Source organism: Ascaphus truei, chromosome 18 (assembly GCF_040206685.1).
Source record: "Ascaphus truei isolate aAscTru1 chromosome 18, aAscTru1.hap1, whole genome shotgun sequence".
In the NCBI taxonomy this organism is placed as follows: domain Eukaryota; kingdom Metazoa; phylum Chordata; class Amphibia; order Anura; family Ascaphidae; genus Ascaphus; species Ascaphus truei.
In genome coordinates, this window is record NC_134500.1 from 18,762,488 (window position 1) to 18,782,713 (window position 20,226).

The following is a 20,226-nucleotide window of genomic DNA, read 5'->3' on the forward strand; positions in this document are numbered from 1 at the left end:
GAATTCCCCGGGTCAAATAACCAAAACAAAAAAAGAAAAGTAAATAAAACCAAAACAGGAGTAGCGTGGAATGCTGCTTTAACATATCAAGTCAACAATCCTCCATCTGTTTAAATAATATAAAAATTCCTTCAACCAGCAGGAAGAAGGCAATGGAAATTTGTATTTTGGTTTGAACTTTACAGTGAGAAAAATACAATTTAAAATAATTACATTTTTCACTGACCCCAATAACTATACACTGCCATACATACCGTAATGAACAACCACCCTCACAAATCTGGTGCTAGCTATAACTTCATGTTCAGGCACAGATGTGTTTCTCAATATGGTATAGCAGCAAAACATGTAGCACCGCGTGATTTTTTTGTCAATTACAGGTTTGAAGCAGGGGGTCTCCAGAGTTGGACTGTGTTAATTTCAGCTCCGGTGATCACATGCTTCCAAAGATCCTTACCCAAGTAAGGAGTGACGGTATTTCTGTAGAGTTTAAATGTCCAGGTCACGTGCACCAAGTGATGACGTCCCGGCTTTCTATTAGCCCGCGGGACGCAATTTCTTTAGGCGCCTAAGTCCCCTGGCTGGCACCCCTATGGAGGTATCTCTGGATGCAGGGTGTCCCCAGACCTGAAATTAACGCAGTTCAGCTCTAGAGACCCCTGCTTCAAACCTGTAGTAAATTTTTTTTTTTAAATGCTACACGTTTTGCTGCTTTAAACATTAAAGTACTTGTGTTCAAGCCTTAACAATTATCGATTTTGGTTATGTTAAAAAAAACAACACGAATGATTTTGTAAGACGAAAACATCAGATGTTTTAATTTGCATTAACGCATGTACTTCTGGAAGAGTGTATAATATAGCACACAAAAATGCTCTACCGTGCTCTCCAGCTGTCACAGGGATTTGGGCTGCAATACCGAACTAATCAATTTAGAGTTCAACTTACCTTTGTTCCAGGAGGCAGTCCCTCTAATTGCTTAGGCTTTCTAAACGTACGGTGATGCTGCACTTTATGGTCCATTTTTTCTTTACAAGTCAAAAACTGTAGTCTGCATTTAGTGCATCGATATACTCCTTTTTTCTACATTAAAAACAAAATATTAGCAACTGTAAACATATATATATATATATTTTTTTTTGCACAGCACAAGTACTGTATGATGCATATACCAAACAAAGCACACATACTGTGTATGGCATACTGTTTTTAGAAATAATAAGATGATATTTATATGAGAAGCTTATGCTCCATTAACAGATTATTCTTCATTGGGGAAATAAACAGCAGTAGTAGAAACAAATGCACACTTTAGATGACCTTCAAATAGTGAGTCTAGTGATCGTATACCTGGGACAACATCTATTCAATTATCCTTTTAAATGGCAGTCCTTCCTAAAACCAAAGATAAAAGGCAGAAAAATATTTCACAAGTTGAATCTAGATCAGGGGTGGCCAACTCCAGTCCTCAAGAGCCACCAACTGGCAAGGTATTCGGGATATTCCTCTTCAACACAGGTGGCTCAACCTGTGCTGAAGCAGGGATATCCTTGAAACCGGACCTGTTGGTGGCCCTTGAGGACTGGAGTTGGCCACCCTTGATCTAAAGCAGGGGTGTTCAAACTTTCCCCCCTGCGCCCCCATACGTGCTCTGCCCCCTGCTTGCCTTGTCTCCGGTGTTCTGACGTCACAAAGTCATGTGACCCTGCATTGCCATGGCGACGCATTGCCAGAAGCCGCCGGAGACAAGGTAAGTGACCTTAGAGAGGCCTTGTGTGCACTCCCCAGCATTTAATTGAAATATTTTGGGGAAGAGCACGGGGCCTCTGTAAGCGCCGCGCTCCCTCCCCCCAGAAAATCTTGCGCAACCCTGATCTAGAGGGTCATGGTGTTATGAAATGTTTATTTCTTATTTAGGCATCGGATTTTATTTCTGTAAAAATAGCTGAAATATGGCAAAATGTTTTTCAGTGATAGAACAGTATGTTAACCAGAACATGTCCTTTCTTTTCTCTTTCTGGTCCTACTAAAAAAGGATGGGCCAAGGGAGGGGACACACTTCAAAAAGGACATGCATTCTGCTTTTCAGGATCACCACTGAAAAGAAAACATTTCGGAAACACTTAAGTTGCTTACGGAATCTTGTTTCTTATGATCTCAGTTGGATGCCACATGCAGTGTTTATTTGTTATCTCAAAGTTTTACTTGTGGATGGTTATGAGGATATCACTAATGTATTTGTATAGCGGCACAACAAAGAAGCAGCCCATCTGAGCTAAGAAAACAAAGTCTTGTATATTTTTCTGTAAAAAAACAACAAAAAACTGTACAGGTGATCCAATACAAAAAAATATCCATAGTTAAATAGAATATGGTCACTTGTCAAGTATCTGAATGCATTATAGAAAATTAGTTCATATACTGGTTTTAAAGACGCAATCCCACATACTTGACCAGAAAAAAAAAACAATTAGCAGGCCCTAAAGAAATACAATAATGCTATTAGTAAAGGTTTGGCTGCTTTCATATTTTTAGAAAGTTTAATTTCTTAGGTACCTCTGAATAGAGAAGCGTTTGTCAATAAGTGTTTTCTTTCCCCTTATCCCATCATGTCCTTATCAGAGAACCAATAAAGATACGGGGAGGGGAGACTCTGGCTGTACAAGCACTGAGCACACAGTGACTTCACACAGTGACATCACACAGTGACATCACACCGAAGGGAGCAGCCAGAGGAAGTCAAACCCCTCCCAAGTCTCAACTTCCATTTTTTTATTTGGTTAAAAAAGAAATGCATCAATTACCCAGATGAAACCCCTTAAAGGTCACTGGATTAGTTCACTTTGGTCCTAGGACGCATTACCCCTTTAAGGCAAAGTCGTTTAAATTCTCAATAACTCCAAAAAACAAGTATCCTTACATAAATAAATGGTCTAAAGTATCATCACCAGAAAGTTGGCTTACCTGATGCTTCATGTAATGATGCATATATGGCGTTCCACATTTGATGACTTTGAGGCAAAATGGGCACATCAAACACTTTGTATTTTCATGGGAATTTCTGAAATGGTTGTCTACCTCTACAAAAGTTGAAGATCTGTAACTGCACACCTACGGAAAAAGAACCAAAAAAAAATAAAAACTTTATTTGGGCTTGTTTTAAAGGCTCAGTTCATGCAAAATGCTACGTGTTTTTTTGTCTTTTTAAAATTCAACACAATGCCTTTTTTGATGTGTTTTAATATACGGAGCATCCTTTGATTTCTATAGCACGCTTTAGCACACCTACCCAGCAGTGCAAGATATTTGTAATACTTTGTTTGATAATTTGTTGCCAATATTCGCAGCAGTTTAAGCTACAAAATGTAACAGATGTTATCTTAGTAATATAAAAATACATTGTAGCTGCTGAGTTACACTGACTGAAAGGTTGAAACTGAAAGGCGCCTACTTAGTGAACCCAGGGAAACAGGATCTTTGCTGATCGATCACGGGTGAACCAAATCGATCGGCAGCTTAGGTAATTAGTTTTAAATAAAGATAATCCAAGGCTGCATATTTTAAAAGAAAAATAAGCTTTTTGTTAATAAAATAAACATGAATCCACAAACCAAGGAGGATGTCCTTTACCTGACAAACATATGGCATTTCACCTGGCTTGTGATTGTCTTTCATATGTTGCAAAAGAACCTGTTCAGATTCAAATGACAACTCGCAGATCTTGCAAATGGCTAAAAAAAATAAGAGAAGAAGACGGGGGGGAAAGGACGTCAAAATCTTAAATCAAGTCTCTGAACAGCCCTGATTTTACACAGTTTAATAATGGTTTTACAGCTGGATGGCCCAAATTTGCAGACTTTTATGGGTCTAGTATTGTGCTAGTATACAATGGCTTAAACCAGGGATGCTCAACTCAAGGTCAGGTTTCCATAATATCCCTGCTTCAGCACAAGTGGTTCAATCAGTCCCTGCTTCAGCACAGGGGGGATGTCTTGAGGAACTGGAGTTGAGAACCCCTGACTTAAGCAAGCAGAGTGAAATTGACAATGTAACCACTAAAACAGAAGAAGAGAACATGCTTCTCTTTACTCTGCAGATATAAAAATCGAGAGCACCAATGTCATTATTGAGCAATCTTTTACTCCGTGGCTGCTTCGAGTGGCTGAAAAATCTCAAGGCGCTCCAAATTAATATCCAAATATTGCTGAATTTATTTAAAATCATCAAGAGATCAACGTTTTGGCCGTGAAAGGTCTTCATCAGTAGTGCAGCATGCAGAGGAGACGTAACATGGTAATTCATGCAGAATTCCGGCCTAGTTCTAGTAGGAATTTTCACAGCATCCCCCCCGTCACCTCCATGATGCAAGTTATCCAAATGATACGTTTAAGGAACAGGCCTTTCCAAAATCCCTACACCACACACGGCTTTTAGAAGCTTTTCTGATGGCACACTTTGTTGTAACGCACCCAGACATTAAATATAAGGTAGATCTAGCACATTTAAAGCAGGCTACAAATGCATGTTTGGCTATTAAAATGAAAGAGGCCTCCATATTTGATTTGTAATGTTATTTATGACATTGGAAGCGACTGAACTTTATGGAGGACCATTAGCAATAGTCTTTGCTCCTGCTTCTTATGCAACAGCACTAACCTGCCCCTTTCCTCTTTGGTGACATCTAAAACAGGAGGTCAAAAAGAAATGGAGGTTTATCTTACAGAAGAAGCAGAAACGAAAGACATTACATAGCATTTCAATGCCAGCCAAGCCTTCCAGTGACCAAAATGACATCACAAACCAAAGTTAGCCATCATCCGATGAGAAAATAAATACGTCTCTCCATCATTTTCCCTTGAATTTCATTTTGTATGCCGATGAATTTTGCTCAGACATTTTAAGAAGGGTGCATGGTAGTAATCTTGGGTAACTTTGCAATATCCTCCAGTGAAGCTAAAGGCTTCAAAGAAGGTCCTAAACCACCATTGGCACGATTACTGGGCTTGCCAAGTTCAAACCGTAGTAGTTATGACAATTTATTGGAAGGTTCCGCCTACTAACTTACTTGTTGTTTCATAAAGAGTGTGCGAGCTCTCAATGTGGCACTGCAGCTGAAACGGTGTGGGAAACTGCCGATAACAGTGATGGCAGGTGGTGTGGTTTTCCCAACTTTCGGTGCTCTGCTTCTCGAGCTCCAAATGGTGCTTCATGTGGTTCATAAACCTATCAATGACGAAGCAAAAACAGGTGCACGCAGTGTTTTAAGAAATTATAAAAATATATGTTTCAGCAACTGTAATAGTTTTATTTTTCATTTATAAAAAAAAACAGCAGTACAAAAGAAGATCAAGAAACGGTGGTCGTTTTGAAATAGTTCTTGTAACGTGAAAAAAAAAAGTACAAATTAATAAATGCGCATCATTTACAACGGTTACAGTATACTGTATTTATATATTTCCAAGCTCTAGGCACAAAACATCACATTTTTATCCTGTTGAGCAACGTCCATTACTGGTAGTTATTTATAATTTTTTTCTGGTGTGCTTTTAACAGGCAAGTGTTTTTTTTTTTTGCAATGTAAGGTTTAATCCAGGAGTTCTCAACTCCACTCCTCAATAATTCCCCATCACCCCACCCAACAGGTAAGGTTTTAAGGATAACCCCAATTCAGCACAGGTGGCTTTTCGACTGCACCACCTGCGCTGAAGCAGGGATATCCTGAAAACCTGACCTGTTGGGGAGTCTATGTAACAGCAAACTCCGCCTTGGTGAAGCCACGCAGTTCGCCGGTGTCCTCCATTGAACATCTTAGAGAGACTATTTTGGAGGTGCTAACTACGCTCAATCACTGCAAACAGCCTTCTCCAAAGAATGTTCATTTGGATGTTTGGCCTCTATCAATTATGCCCACTTAAATTCATTATTCCTAAAATGCAGTAATTTTTTTAGAGCACTTTATTGCTGGCACGTTATAGCAGAGATCAACAGGGTTGGGGGTTGTTTTTGTTTACCACGTGTGACTGCTTACAATAGAGCACATTTAAAACGCATTTCTATGGTTAGGTCCTATTTTGTAGATTTTTTTTTTTTTTTTTGCTAGTGTGATATTATTTTCATTCCGGAATTTACATTTCCACCTGAGCTAACTCAGCGCCTGCCAAATAATCCACTAGTTCATCCCAAAATATCCTTTATCAAATGTCTTCATTCACACTCTTAAGAAAACAGAGGCAACCTAACACAATGTTGTATTTGCAATAAAAGTGGATACCAAATGAATGATTTTCCCACAAAACCAAATGTTGGAATCATAACCTCATTGTGTGTGTGTATATAAAGTACATATATATTTGAAATGATAGATCTCTAACTATGCGTAGTGCTTCATAAAAGAGACAATATCGTTTATTTGTAAAAAGCCATCATATTGCACAGCAGGGAACTATAATACAATAAATGCAAACAACAAAATCAGACCATAGATCAGTGGTTTTCAACCTTTTTTTGATTGGGGAATCCCAGAATTCAATTCGGAAATTCTGGGGAACCCCGTCCCCATCTCTCGCCCCCTCATATCTTTTGTGTCTCTCCCCCCTTACGCTCCCTCTCCCAAACACTTTCTCCCTTACACTCACTCTCCCCCTTTATCTCCCCCTCTCTTACACGCACACACACATACGCACCCACCCTCTCTCCCCCACACAGACAAACATGGGGGTGCCGCTGCACTTGGACAGCTGGGAGAGTTGTCCCAGCTCTCCCCCTCCGGTGGCCGCGGAACCCCTGAGGGGTGCTCGCGGAACCCAGGTTGAAAATCACTGTCATAGATTAAAAGATCTATTCTACTATGTTGAGTAAAGCTGCTTATAAATCACATCCCACATTGTGTTCAAGAAAGGGTCCCAATTACTTCTGATCTTAAACTAAAACAGGGCGGACTGCGTTCATTTGGACACTACTGGCACAATAAGAGGTTGAAACATGAAATGCCCTTCAGAGACGGAAAAAGTAAATGCCGTTAGGTTTTTTCTTGCCGTAACAAATCTGACAGGCACACAACTGTTTGTGCATACCAAGGGAATCTTGGCGTTGGCTACAGTAACATGCAGGCTGTTGTGGAGCAAAACAAAAAGCAAAATTGTATATACACAAACACGATTCTGAAAAGTTACATTGATTCTAAAAATAACGTTGACAGAAATCAATAGAGTAAAATATTACTTCACAAGTCAGTTTCACAAAGAAAGAAAATGACAGTTTTGCTCATTAAATGTGATTTGGGAAAAACAAAAAACATTTTTAAGAGAATAAAATGCACCAGCCAGAAAGTCATGAGTACAACCCTTTTGAAAGTCGACGACGTACATTAGTTTCCTGCTGCTTACAAGACAAATTGCCTGTGCTTCAACCTGCATCTTCCATTCTAAGTGTATGTAATAGCGATTTTAATGCCTGCAATTACAAGAACCTTTTGTTTTTCTTAATGATATGAGCCAACACAAGTCTGTTCGTTTTAACTTGCAGACGGTGCCCTTTGTAGGCTTGGGCCATTTTTCAGCTTTACATTCTGCTACTTCAGCTTCCTTTAACAGGTTCTTATGAGAAAGAACTATGACCTTAACTGCCAGGCAGAGACTCTGAAACAAACTGGTCTACCTATTAAACAGCTTACAATGGCATTTTTGCCGAGTTGGAAACTAAAGTTATTCAATCAAACAACAATCAAAATCGCAGTTTACATCATAGGCAACCACCCCACTATTATTCATGTTTGTTCCCTGCAGGGAATTACTGTGAAAGCCATGAACAATATCATTAATATGAATGGCAAACTATAATACAGGTAATAAGGCTTGTGTTCTTTTTACATACTGCAGAATCATACACATATTACTACACAAAAGTTTTCCGACTTCCTACTCAACCTTTTTAGACTAGTGCAAAGAACTGATCTTCAAATGTAATGCCCGTGGCAGAAACTGGACATAAAAAGGGGCTGCAGGTCAACACAGCTGGTTCATTATTTTTAAACAACCGAGACTTAAATTCTATATAATACACGGCTACCCACCCGTCTTTGCATATCATCTGAAGCGGTGATCTGGGCCCTTTTGGATGAAAATCCCCAGGGTCTGACAAAGATTTTGTTTACCATGGGAAAAAGCTTAAAAATACTGATTTGATTTTCTTTTAACCCTTTGAGTTACTGGGTCATGGGGGTTTGGCACTCCAGGGGTCCTATGACAAAGTTGCTACCTCATATTTTACTTGCTCATTTTTGAAACGCAGAACGCGATCTTACAGAATGAAGAGGAACCAAAAGCGGAGGAGCACTCTTCCGTAATCACGAGAGCCGGAGGGGCCGCTCCAGCACTTGAAAGGGTTTAAAACACGTCAGTCAGCTACATGTAATCTCAAACTTGCCAATGGCCGTAGGTCAATTTCGTGGTGGGAGTGTCCCTTTAAAAAAAACTTTCCATCAGCAAAGCAACTTCGTTCTGGAAATTGGCATTTCGAATACAATTGGATGAGCACTGTATGGAGATTATGAATCAGCCATCTAAAAACAGGATTTTTTTTTGATATCTGCAACCTTTAAAGATACGTCATCTTCGTTACCCATACAAGCGCTGCACTTTAGTCCAACACATTTTACCTCTGTTGATTTTCTGACCGTGTAATTCATATATACGTCCCCCATTAGGATACTCCACTTCATTACTGCTGTCCTCTCACACAAAGCACGTGTGAGAGGACGTTACACAACTTTCTAACATGCCGGGGTTAACCTATAGACCAGGGGTGGTTAACTTCAATCCTCAATTTGTCAGGATTTAAGGATCTCTCATTCAGCATAGGTGGCTCAATCGATAGATAGTGCCACCAGTGCTGAAGCAGGGATATCCTTAAGTAACAAGCCTGTTGATGGCCCTTGAGGACTGGAGTTGGTCAACCCTGATATGGTCCTAAGACACCACAATTGTTGCTTTGACATTATTTGGTTAATGTCTAAAACCTCCGATACCGAGAGCGTTGCAGGGCCTTCTGCCAGCGAAGCAGTTAACAGCAAACAAACAATTCAATGTTTACATACCGTATGTTGTTCTTAAGGACTTTCTGACAACTGAAGCATCTGAAAGTGGTGTGTGTCTTCTGCTCCTTCTTCGCCCGCTGAAGGTCTCCCTCGTGTCTTCCATAATAGAAGTCGCTTACCAACATGATTAGTTTTCCTTTCTCAATTTCCTCCATTGGGCCTTGTGTGCTAGAATTTTCTGTTATTGTTGTTCCCAGGAAAAAATTATGTACTTTGTCAGGGCAACAGTACTGCAAAAGAGAAATAAAAAAATGTTGCGGGGAAAAACCTTGGCGCATAAAAAGGTAAAACCATGTAGCAGCAACAATTAGAATTTTAGATTTTCAGCAAGGACATTTTTATACATTCGATTTGCACAAGGAAGTCGTCAAGAAAAAAAAAATGTTATTGTGCTCACAATGTACGCATGCAAAAAAACATAAAAACAAATGCCTCTTAACAGGAGTCACCAGTGAAGTGCTGTGGAGCTCACTGTGCATGTCCACTGTTCAAGAACTAAACCAGAGAAATAGTGTGTACTTTGCATAAAATCATCCCAACTTTGATGTTTATTTTACAGTGGGACAAGGAAACATCTTATCTGAAGCCATGCTGCTAGGATGAGGAAGACAGACTAAGTGGTACAATTTCACAGATGTGTATGTGCTAGACCCAAAAGATAAAAAAGGACGAGTAACACGGTTCCTTCGAGATCAATGCCTACCCAGCTTATTCCTGACCCAAAGAAATACTGTTAACACAAATAAATGCCCAATACTAAAGCAAAATAGGAATTTTACCTTCATGTGTCTTCTCATAGGTTCCAAAAGGTTGAAGTGTATGTTGCACTTTGGACAAGCTCTTGGGAAAGGTGCTCCATTTTTAACCTGGGTTGTGACTGGACTACTGACTATATTAGCTAAAGACAAAAAAAAAAATAGTTTTGTAAGGAAGATAGAATACAGTTTTCAATTATAGAGACCAGATCTCCGATAGGACACATACATTTTTGCCTATAAAACAAAAGGGCTACCAACATGATCTATGGCATAAAACCCAGCAAGAAAGACTAACATATGTTAATATGTACAGCTTGGAGGATATGATAAACTTTCAAATACATAATGACTTTCAGCAAAGTACAGGAGGGAACCATATTTCAGAGAACGAGAAGTGTTAGAATAAGACGTCATGCTCTTATGCTGGAGGGTCGCAGGCTAAGGGGAAATGCGAGGAAGTACTTCTTCATGGAAACGGTGGTGGATTCGAGGAATAGCCTCCCAACAGATGGTAGGGGCTAAGGCCCGGGCCATAGAGATGTGGGGAGAGCGGAGGCGCGCTAACGCTGAGGCTCGCCTGCTTCAGTCAGCGTGATTGCACGGACTTGCAGGCGAGCCAGCGTGCGCGAAGGGAGCCGGGGGGAGGTGGTTGGAGGCGGGGCAGTGACGTCGCTGGGCCAATCGCCCGCGACGCACTGACGTCAATGTCACGGCGCCGTGACGTTGACGCTGCTTCAGGCTGATTGGATGTTTTCAGCCGACAGCGCGCTGAAAAACAGCTTGGCGCTCGGCTGAAAATTCCAAAGCCTCAGCATGCCTGCGGACGCTCGCGTGAGCCCCCTCTCAAGGCATCCTCATTGAGGATGCAGGGGCTCAGCGCGGAGCGTCCGCACGCCTCAGCACGGCTTGTCCATCTATGGACGCAGCCTTCTACAGTAAGGCAGGGGTGTTCAACTCCAGTCCTCAAGCTCCCCCATCCCCAACATGTCAGGTGTGTTCAGGATATCTCAGCTTCAGCACTGGTGGCTCAATCAGAGGCTCAGTCAAAGACTTGAGCCTCTGATTGAGCCACCTGTGCTGAAGCAGAGATATCCTGAACACCTGACCTGTTGGGGGAAGGAGGAGGAGGGGGGGTGGGCGCTTGAGGACTGGAGTTGAGCACCCATGCAGTAAGGGAATACAAACATGCTTGGAATAGACACAAGGCGATCCTAAATATGATAGAAAGCTGATCAAGTAGGGTTGGAGGTGTTACTTTACTTACCTTTCCGAGATGTATTCTGTGATGGAGTTGTTGGTTTGGCTTTAACGTGAGATAACGCTGTAGTTGAACTGCTTTTAGCACAATTCTCACTGGTTTTTGGCTTTTTTGGTGAAACAGTTGGGATCTCGGGAGGAGCAGGGCGTTTTTCCAATAATACATTCTCATTGCGCCCTATACTTGCTTAAGATTAAAAGAATACAAAAGTATTTAGCAGGCGAGTTGAGAAATAGACTCGTGGTAAATGTCTGGGGTTGATAACATGAGCTGGCTATAAGGAAATTGTGCTTCCAAACCTGATCTCCCTCTATCAAATTGAAATACCCAACAGCGTATCGCACTTGCGCAAACGATTACAGTTAGAATGTACAGAGTATTTTTTTTGTACTCCCTTCTGCTGCCTGACAAATGAGAATTGTTGGGCTTAGGAAAGTTTATAACTCCCATTTATTTCTTGGTTTGAGCTATGGAAGCTTGATGAGATTTGGGTCACACAGACTATTTTCAATAGTCTTAAGGCTTCTACGGTGACCAGGTCAGTTGTACCCCAATTATCAATGTCCACATTATTGACGTGTACACAGGAAAAAATGATCAGTTAGGCGCTTAACACAGAGTGATCACTAGTAATACAGTGATATATAATAAGTGCTGAGATACAAGGTGTATAATACATAATACACAACTGTGCAACTTAAATAAGTGTGCATAAATATGTGCAATTGTGAATAAATAAGGATGTGACTGCCTGTTCAAACTCTCTGGTAAGGCCTGTCTTCACTGGTCCCAAACGCTGCAATATTTCTCAACAATCCAGGGGAAGCATAAGGAGAAAATCAACAAGAAAAATATCAAAGTGCAGGTGATAGTGCAATGATGAAATGTATTTAGTTCAAATCGTGGCTCCTATGGGTAGCCTACTCACAGTGTGCAAGATGTAATAAAGGCAACTCCAAAACTGTGGCAAAATATGTTCTTCTGTGGTGTACCAGGAGAGATGTATCTCATTAAGGAATTTCAGGAGAGATGTACCTCAGCAGGGAAGAGAAAAGGCATCCATAGCACAGATCAATTTATCAAGAAATGCTTTATGTTAAAAGAGTAAGAATCGCACTTAGTGTTGCGATAATAAAAAGGCATACTATATATCACTGGTTATATAACATCGCGGATGCTGCCGCTCACCGCCTCTGCCTCCGTTGTGACGCTTATGTTGGTCTTGGTAACCTTCCACAGCCGGTAGCCCCCTTGCTGTTGATCGCAGGCTCCACTACGTCACTTTCGGCTTTGCCGCTTGTGAGTGCTCTGTCAAACAGGGACCTCCCACTCTACGCTTTTCGCCAATCGTGATTCGGCTTCATCAGGAATGTACCTCCCCCCTCTCACAATGTAGTTTTATATAGCATACATAATTATGAATCTAATTAACATTAATTAAAAACATACATAATTAGTACAGTGCTGAAATTATTATCTTGATATTTGGCCCAGGTCTTGATAATTAGTATTGTTTGCACTACTGTGTCAAGATACTTATATTTCATAACTGGTATATATTGCCATTTTTATCATTTAACACTGCTCTCCTGGTGATGTTGGCATAACTCCATTTACAGGCATCCAAAAGCACTGTACTGATTATGTATGTTTTTAATTCATGTTAGATTCGTAATTATGTATGCTATATAAAACTACATTGTGAGAGGGGGGGAGGTACACTCCTGATGAAGCCGAATCACGATTGGCAAAACGCGAAGAGTGGGAGGTCCCTGTTTGACAGAGCACTCACAAGCGGCAAAGCCGAAACCGGAAGTGACGCAGCACCCCCCGGAAGCGACGTAGCGGAACCTGCAATCAACAACAGCAAGGAGGCTACAGGCTGAAGAGGATTCCCAAGAACAACACAAGCGTCACAACGGAGGCAGAGGCGGTGAGCAGCAGCATCCGCGATGTACTATAACCTGTGATATATGCCCTCTCATTATCGCAACACTGCAAGTGTGATTCTTACTCTCTTAACATAAAGCATTTCTTGATAAATTGATCTGTGCTATGGATGCCTTTTCTCTTCCCTGCTGAGGTACATCTCTCCTGATACACAACAGAAGAACATATTTTGCCAGTTTTGGAGTTGCCTTTATTACATCTTGCACACAGTGAGTAGGCTACCCATAGGAGCCACGATTTGAACTAAATACATTTCATCATTGCACTATCATCTGCACTTAGATATATTTCTTGTTGATTTGTCCTTATGTTCCCCCTGGATTGTTGAGAAACACATTATTGATGTGAAAACATTTCGCCCGATGTTGCAAATATTGGGGAAAATAAACCCTTTTGGCAAACTATTCAACTGTTACAAATGTTTGTGAGGAGTACACCAAAAAAAATAAAAATGTAAAAGACTAAAACATTTTCAATTGAACTTTGAATTCATCAGACAAAAGAGTACCCTGAACTTTGACAATTTCACAGATCTCTGATCTACATGTGAAACAAAATGGCAACAGATATTGAAGGTGGTCTCAAAAAGGAAGCTCAGATCGTCTTTTTGATCACAAAAGTTTATAACAACAAAAAAAAGAGTATGTGACTTCACCTGCAAGATATGAATGATTGCACTCATTTGAACAGTGGCTTATTGGATGCTAATGCCAAGTAAGAGGAGTGGGCTCGTCAACAAATGTGTATTAAAACGACCTATTTTGTCAGTGCTAATAACATTCCATAAAGGTTGCTTGACACATTCTCATACCTGCAGTGCTTTGCGTATGGATCGCTTGCTGGGTTTTCTGTGAGTTCAGCAGTAAGGGCTGCTGGAGTGCTGGCAGTATGTTAATGTGTTTTTTAGTCACAGATGGTACTTGAGGAGTAGGCCTGTGAACAATAGCAGGAGCAGTCCTTGCTGGAGTTGAAATAGGGCGTATTTGGGTAAGTGGTTGCACTGGTCGAACTAATTGAGTAGCACTTCCTGTAACAAACCACAACACACTATGCTTTACAAACATACAACAAACCTGTAATACATACACAGATTTAAAGAAGTAATCCCGCATTTTTATTTTTACAGCATTGGAACCAGGATGGGTGGGAGGGGGCGGTGTGCTCCAGAGCTTAATAGCGCTACTTTATTTTCTAATTTGTGATGTTACGCTATGCTAGTAAAGCAGACTCGGATGGGCAGTTGCCGATAACCAACAGGTCAGTCAGTGCTTCAACACAGGCCCCACCTGTTCAATTTTAGACGCCCAGGCTTTTTCCATCCTTGAAGTGCGCGCACGCACGCTGTAAGACGGTCACACACCCTGTCTGGAGGCCCAATGCCCATGTGAAATCTATTTACTGAAAGTATTTAATTAAAACTGTACTACACTTTATGAACATTGTTAAAATATACACACCTGTTGCTGTAAGAGCCTGCAAACCTGGGTACTGTGTTAACGCTGTGTTTGGGCGCAAAGCAAACATTACACTTTGAGAATTATTTGTTGAAACTTGAGAGGAGTTCACAATGTAACCCTGGAAAAACGATTAAGGAAATTAGTTGATTTTGCTTTCGAAACATGAACATTGAGCTAAGAGATGTGCATAAGGATATTATTTTTTAATTAAAGCTGGATTGGGGTGAATATTTAAACCCAAAAGGAAAATAACCGCAGATCAAGCAGTATCAAGTATGATTGGTTGTGGTTATGCACAGAAATAGGACTGCAGACGGGCACTGCAAACACCATCATTCCTTTCTGTTGGTTAGTATTCTAGATTAGGTAGCAAACTTTGTAGCCCCACAGAGATCAATATTTAAGGAATAGCAATTGTCCACAGATTGGTGCTACTTTAAAGATCCCATATAAGACCAACCTTATCAAACTGAAGAATAACTATCTGTTTACAAAAAAGCAGATGTATTTTTTGAAAGTCTCAAGGTCACATTTACAATGATCTCTGAAACTGGAGGACATGTGAGAGATTGTCAATAGCATTTAATACACCTCAATGATAAAGTCGTTCAATGTATGGACTATTATAAAGTAGAGGTTGTTTACATCTTGTGGGGGGTTCAAAGTTTGTACCCACCAAACAAGTTATGCTCCTTTTTGTGGTTAGTTACAAAAACAGGTTAGCTTTTGCCACATGACATAGCCTATTCAGCTAAATTTCCAATATAAAGCTTCACGCCGTGAATGTTCTGAGGGTGCTCAAAATTAATCTATGTTGGATGAAATTAGTCTTTTTTTATTATTTAAGTGTAAAAGTACATATATTTTACCCAACGTGGGAATTGTGCTTTAAAGAGGAATACTCTTGCAAGCACAGTTATTTTTACCTTTTTAAGATTACAAGATCGATCCGACTGTCTAATCTAAAGGAAGAGACAAGAAAAATGAACTCGTACATTAAATCAAGCTACTACAGACTGGAGGCTACCAACGTCTATACCAACGAAAGCAAGGCGAAAGATTTGTCAGAGATAAGATTTTTGTTTATGTTTCATATAAAACATATTTTGCTGCAAACCGTTTGTCAAATCTGTAACAAAATTAATTACTTTGCCATGCAATGCATTGCTGGCATTTGCAGCACTAAATGGGTTAACAAGAAACTGACCTCAGAAGTATTGCGCTAGATTCAAAATGGAAGGCGCCTGGAAACCTTAGACAGCATGAAACAAAACAAAGACTAAAAAATATTTCCCTTAAAGAGATGAGAAATCATCTTTACAGGTTTATTTGAATCCTCCTCATGTTTAGAGAGCCCCATGGCCGCTATGAGTTGGGGGTGTAAATTTAACACCTATTGTTTCTGAAGTATGATGGATTGAACCTCAATTGCGTTTATGCAAAATACAAATTCTGGTCTGAGAAACTAAATACTAACCAGTCTCACAATACGTTCTATTACTTTGCCATAACAAAGTCAATTTAGGGTAAACATGGCCACTAAATGTAATACTTGCTACTGATGTGAATATATATTATTAATATATATTAAAAATGAACAAAAAAAACCTGCAATGTATTTTTCCACACACACACACACACACACACACACACACACACACACACACACACACGCGCGTGTGTGTGTGGAAAAATACATTGCAGTTTTTTTAAATTAATTTTTAATTTCATTGAGGATTAGGATACATGCTAATCCAGGGTTGTGGGTAATAACTCTAAATATAATCTTTTTGACTGCATTGTAGGTCATTATGTTCATTGAACATTGCTTGTTGACTAAGGCCGCGCTTCTACTGCTTGTGACGTCACCCATCGCCACCCGCGAAAGTTATAATTTAACTTTCAGCGACCTGGCCATTGATTGGTTCAGAGGCTGTCACATGTAGCAACAGCCTCTGAAAAATCAAATTTTAATCGGCTTCAAGAATTCGCGTCGCTGCCGTCACGTCACGCTTACTATAAGCGCACGCGACGGCGGCAATGCTTTTGTTTTCAGGCGACATCACGTCGCCGGCACTATAAGTGCAGCCTAACACTAGAAGTCAGGTAGCCATTATATAATCATTTTAAGAGTCGGCAATTGTTTTTTAAACCAAATATCATGAAAAGTCAACTTCATTGTGTCTGATAAAGACTACGCAGACAAAAAAAAAACCACCAGACGAGTAATAAAGATTACTACACAAACATGTTTCCTATTTTTGCTGCTGCAATCTGCATGCTTTCACATTATGCACGGTTGTTTATCTGACTGTCGTGGGAGAGGAAGAAAAAATAATAATAAAACCTATGTAATCATAGAACAGTAAGGTACAAATAGTACACCTCTGCTATGCTATTTTCTAAATTAGCCAGCATTCCCTGGAATCTGCTCCATTTATCATTCATTTAGCAAAAAGACCGTCGTCAATAAAATGACATATTTCAGGCATGACAGCTGACCCACAGCTTTGCCAGTACAAATCACACTAATCATCGTGGTTGGCTATGTAGGTTCGACATTGTAGGCATAAGGAGTTGTATAGAAAGAAAAAAGACAGACTGTATAAAGCTTCATTTACCTGATTCAATATTACTGGCTGTGCAGTTATGGTGGCAACTGGTCTGAGGGCTGGCTGGGCCATTGCAGGAAATGTAATGTTTCTACATACTGGTTGAGAATTTGAAGGAATAGTCAAAGCTCTGCAGGCAGACTGCAATATTGCCGGGATTGTTCTGGGTGGCTGATGTGCTGGTAAACTTCCAGCAAGAGGTCTCTTTATAGGCTCAGGTGAGCCAATTGGTCTTGGAAGTGGCTGGACTACGGCAGAGCTGGCTGCAGGTCTAGATATAGGCTGGTACACAGGTGTAACTGGCATAGTACCAGGATTTGCCGAAGAAGGAGTCTTATAGTGGTTACTGGAAGGCTGAAACGAAGCAACGGTTCCTTTGAATAAAAGAAAAATAAATAAATAAATCTGTAAGGGTATATAATGAAAAATAACCATGTATAAAATTCTCTGTTATATGAAAGATTATTACCTCTGGAAGGCGTTCCATTTTGCATAACTCGTGGTGATGAGCTAAGCTGGGCACCGGATACATTGTCTGCTAAAAAGTTCATATATAGGATTGAAGAAAACAAAAATGGCAGAAATCACAAACCACCCAAAACATACATAATACAATTATGTGAATTTTAAAATTCAGCATTTTATAGAACTTTTGTTTCTAGCTAATGGTTGTAGCCAAAAATCTTCAAAATTCCGATAATATACAGGTAAACCCCGTTATAACGCGGTCCTCGGGGTCCACCCCGAGACCACCGCGTTAGTAATGGGGTCGCGGGAAAAAAAATGGCCGCCGCATCGGCGCATCATCGCCCTCTCCCTCCAGCAGCACCCTTCACCCCGCGGGACAGGAGATGGGAGCGGGGATGTCCCTCCGGTCCCCGCTTCCCCCTGTCACCGCGTGACAGCCCGCGGTGAAGGAGATGGGAGCGGGGATGTCCCTCCGGTCCCCGCTTCCCCCTGTCACCGCGTGACAGCTCGCGGTGAAGGAGATGGCAGCGGGAAACGGGGTGAGTACACCAACATTTAAAGTGTGTGTGTGTGTGTGTGTGTGTGTGTGTGTGGTGTTAAAATGGCGGCTGAAGGACAAAAGATGTTAAATCCAGCAACGAAAGGGTTAACCAGCAATAGGCCAGGCAGTAAGCTGCAGGTACCCTTGGGCAGGAGAAGGGTTTAAAGGGATGCCTCAGGCAGGGCTGTACATGATTCATGCTGCCTTCCCATGGCGAGGGGGGGGGGTGGGCTGCTGACATGTGAGGGGGGGGGCTGCTGACATGTGAGGGGGGGGTGGTCTGCTGACATGTGAGGGGGGGTGGGCTGCTGACATGTGAGGGGGGGGGTGGGCTGCTGACATGTGAGGGGTGGGTGGGCTGCTGACACATCTGCTGACATCTGAGTGCTGTGAGAGCTGTGTGCTGTGAGCTGTGTGTAGTGAGAGTGTGTGCAGTGTGCAGTGTGTGCAGTGAGAGTGTGTGCTGTGTGCAGTGAGCAGTGTGTGCAGTGTGCAGTGAGCAGTGTGTGCAGTGTGCAGTGAGAGTGTGTGCAGTGTGCAGTGAGAGCAGTGAGCAGTGTGTGTGCAGTGTGAGCAGTGTGTGCAGTGAGAGTGTGTGCTGTGTGCAGTGAGTGCTGCGTGCAGTGTGTGCTGTGTGCAGTGAGCAGTGTGTGCTGCGTGCAGTGTGCAGTGTGTGCAGTGAGAGTGTGTGCAGTGAGAGTGTGTGCTGTGTGCAGTGAGCAGTGGGTGCAGTGAGTGTGTGTGTGTTGTGAGCAGCGTGAGCATTGAGCATTGAGCAGTGTGTGTGCAGTGTGTGTGCAGTGTGTGTGTGCAGTGTGTGTGTGCAGTGTGTGCAGTGTGTGCAGTGTGTGTGCAGTGTGCAAAAAAAAAAAAAATTTTTAAAACGGGAGCCACGGGAAAACCGCGTTATAACCGAATCGGAGGGGTGGGTGGGCTGCTGACACATCTGCTGACATCTGAGTGCTGTGAGAGCTGTGTGCTGTGAGCTGTGTGTAGTGAGAGTGTGTGCAGTGTGCAGTGTGTGCAGTGAGAGTGTGTGCTGTGTGCAGTGAGCAGTGTGTGCAGTGTGCAGTGAGTGTGTGCAGTGTGCAGTGTGAGCAGTGAGCAGTGTGTGTGCAGTGTGAGCAGTGTGTGCAGTGAGAGTGTGTGCTGTGTGCAGTGAGCAGTGTGTGCTGCGTGCAGTGTGTGCTGCGTGCAGTGTGCAGTGTGTGCTGTGTGCAGTGAGCAGTGTGTGCTGCGTGCAGTGTGCAGTGTGTGCAGTGAGAGTGTGTGCAGTGAGAGTGTGTGCTGTGTGCAGTGGGTGCAGTGGGTGCAGTGAGCAGTGGGTGCAGTGAGTGTGTGTGTGTTGTGAGCAGCGTGAGCATTGAGCATTGAGCAGTGTGTGTGCAGTGTGTGTGCAGTGTGTGTGTGCAGTGTGTGCAGTGTGTGCAGTGTGTGCAGTGTGTGTGCAGTGTGCAAAAAAAAAAAAAAATTTTTTTAAACGGGAGCCACGGGAAAACCGCGTTATAACCGAATCGCGGTATAACGAGGCGCGTTATAACAGGGTATACCTGTAGTTGTAGCCAAATATTAGGACACAGTGCTCTTTGCATGTCATTACCAAGAATCCCTGGCTACAATGGAAGGACTGTATACTAAGAGATAATGGTGAAAAGCAGGGTCGCAGACCTGTCTCAGATGTGAATTTACTCACAAATAATATTTTATTTACTGTACACTGAATGGTGGAGGGTTTTTGTCACTTATTATTTATTTTTAACTCCCCATAACTTATTTTGAGTCTGGATGGAGGCACTACCAGCTTCACATTGCAACGGTAGTAACCAACCTCACACTGATGAGACCCAAATGAGTGAAACAGCTGTGAGTAGGTTTACTGGCTATATACTTCTTTAACCCACTTGTGTGACTCAATTTGATTCCAGTATTTGACAAATGAACGTGATTAAAGTGCTAATCCAGCAGCGGACATGCAAATCAGTAGATCCAATAAAGCACAATACAAGTGATGATACAAACTCCCATTTAAATGGACCGCCATGCAAATCACACACATACACACAAATCTACCACCAAGTCTATTTCAGT

The 20,226-nt window shown here is 41.7% G+C and overlaps 1 protein-coding gene across 7 annotated transcripts in view; it reads right to left on the reverse strand.

Annotated features, from left to right (window-relative positions):
* The window catches only part of ZNF280D (zinc finger protein 280D), a 40,140-nt gene that overhangs the window by 13,676 nt on the left and 6,238 nt on the right, over positions 1 to 20,226 (reverse strand). For 4 of the 7 annotated variants that reach the window (XM_075575767.1, XM_075575762.1, XM_075575768.1 and 1 more), the window contains exons 3-14: positions 17,599 to 17,667; positions 17,139 to 17,503; positions 15,444 to 15,479; positions 14,518 to 14,635; positions 13,872 to 14,087; positions 11,117 to 11,296; positions 9,874 to 9,992; positions 9,095 to 9,324; positions 5,066 to 5,223; positions 3,631 to 3,731; positions 2,965 to 3,111; positions 949 to 1,083 (exon numbers count right to left, since the gene is read on the reverse strand). In XM_075575767.1, coding sequence (XP_075431882.1) covers positions 949 to 1,083; positions 2,965 to 3,111; positions 3,631 to 3,731; positions 5,066 to 5,223; positions 9,095 to 9,324; positions 9,874 to 9,992; positions 11,117 to 11,296; positions 13,872 to 14,087; positions 14,518 to 14,635; positions 15,444 to 15,479; positions 17,139 to 17,503; positions 17,599 to 17,667 — 1,874 coding nt within the window. The remainder of the gene's footprint in view (positions 1 to 948; positions 1,084 to 2,964; positions 3,112 to 3,630; positions 3,732 to 5,065; positions 5,224 to 9,094; positions 9,325 to 9,873; positions 9,993 to 11,116; positions 11,297 to 13,871; positions 14,088 to 14,517; positions 14,636 to 15,443; positions 15,480 to 17,138; positions 17,504 to 17,598; positions 17,668 to 20,226) is intronic. The other 3 variants (XM_075575765.1, XM_075575763.1, XM_075575766.1) reach the window with 3 other exon arrangements.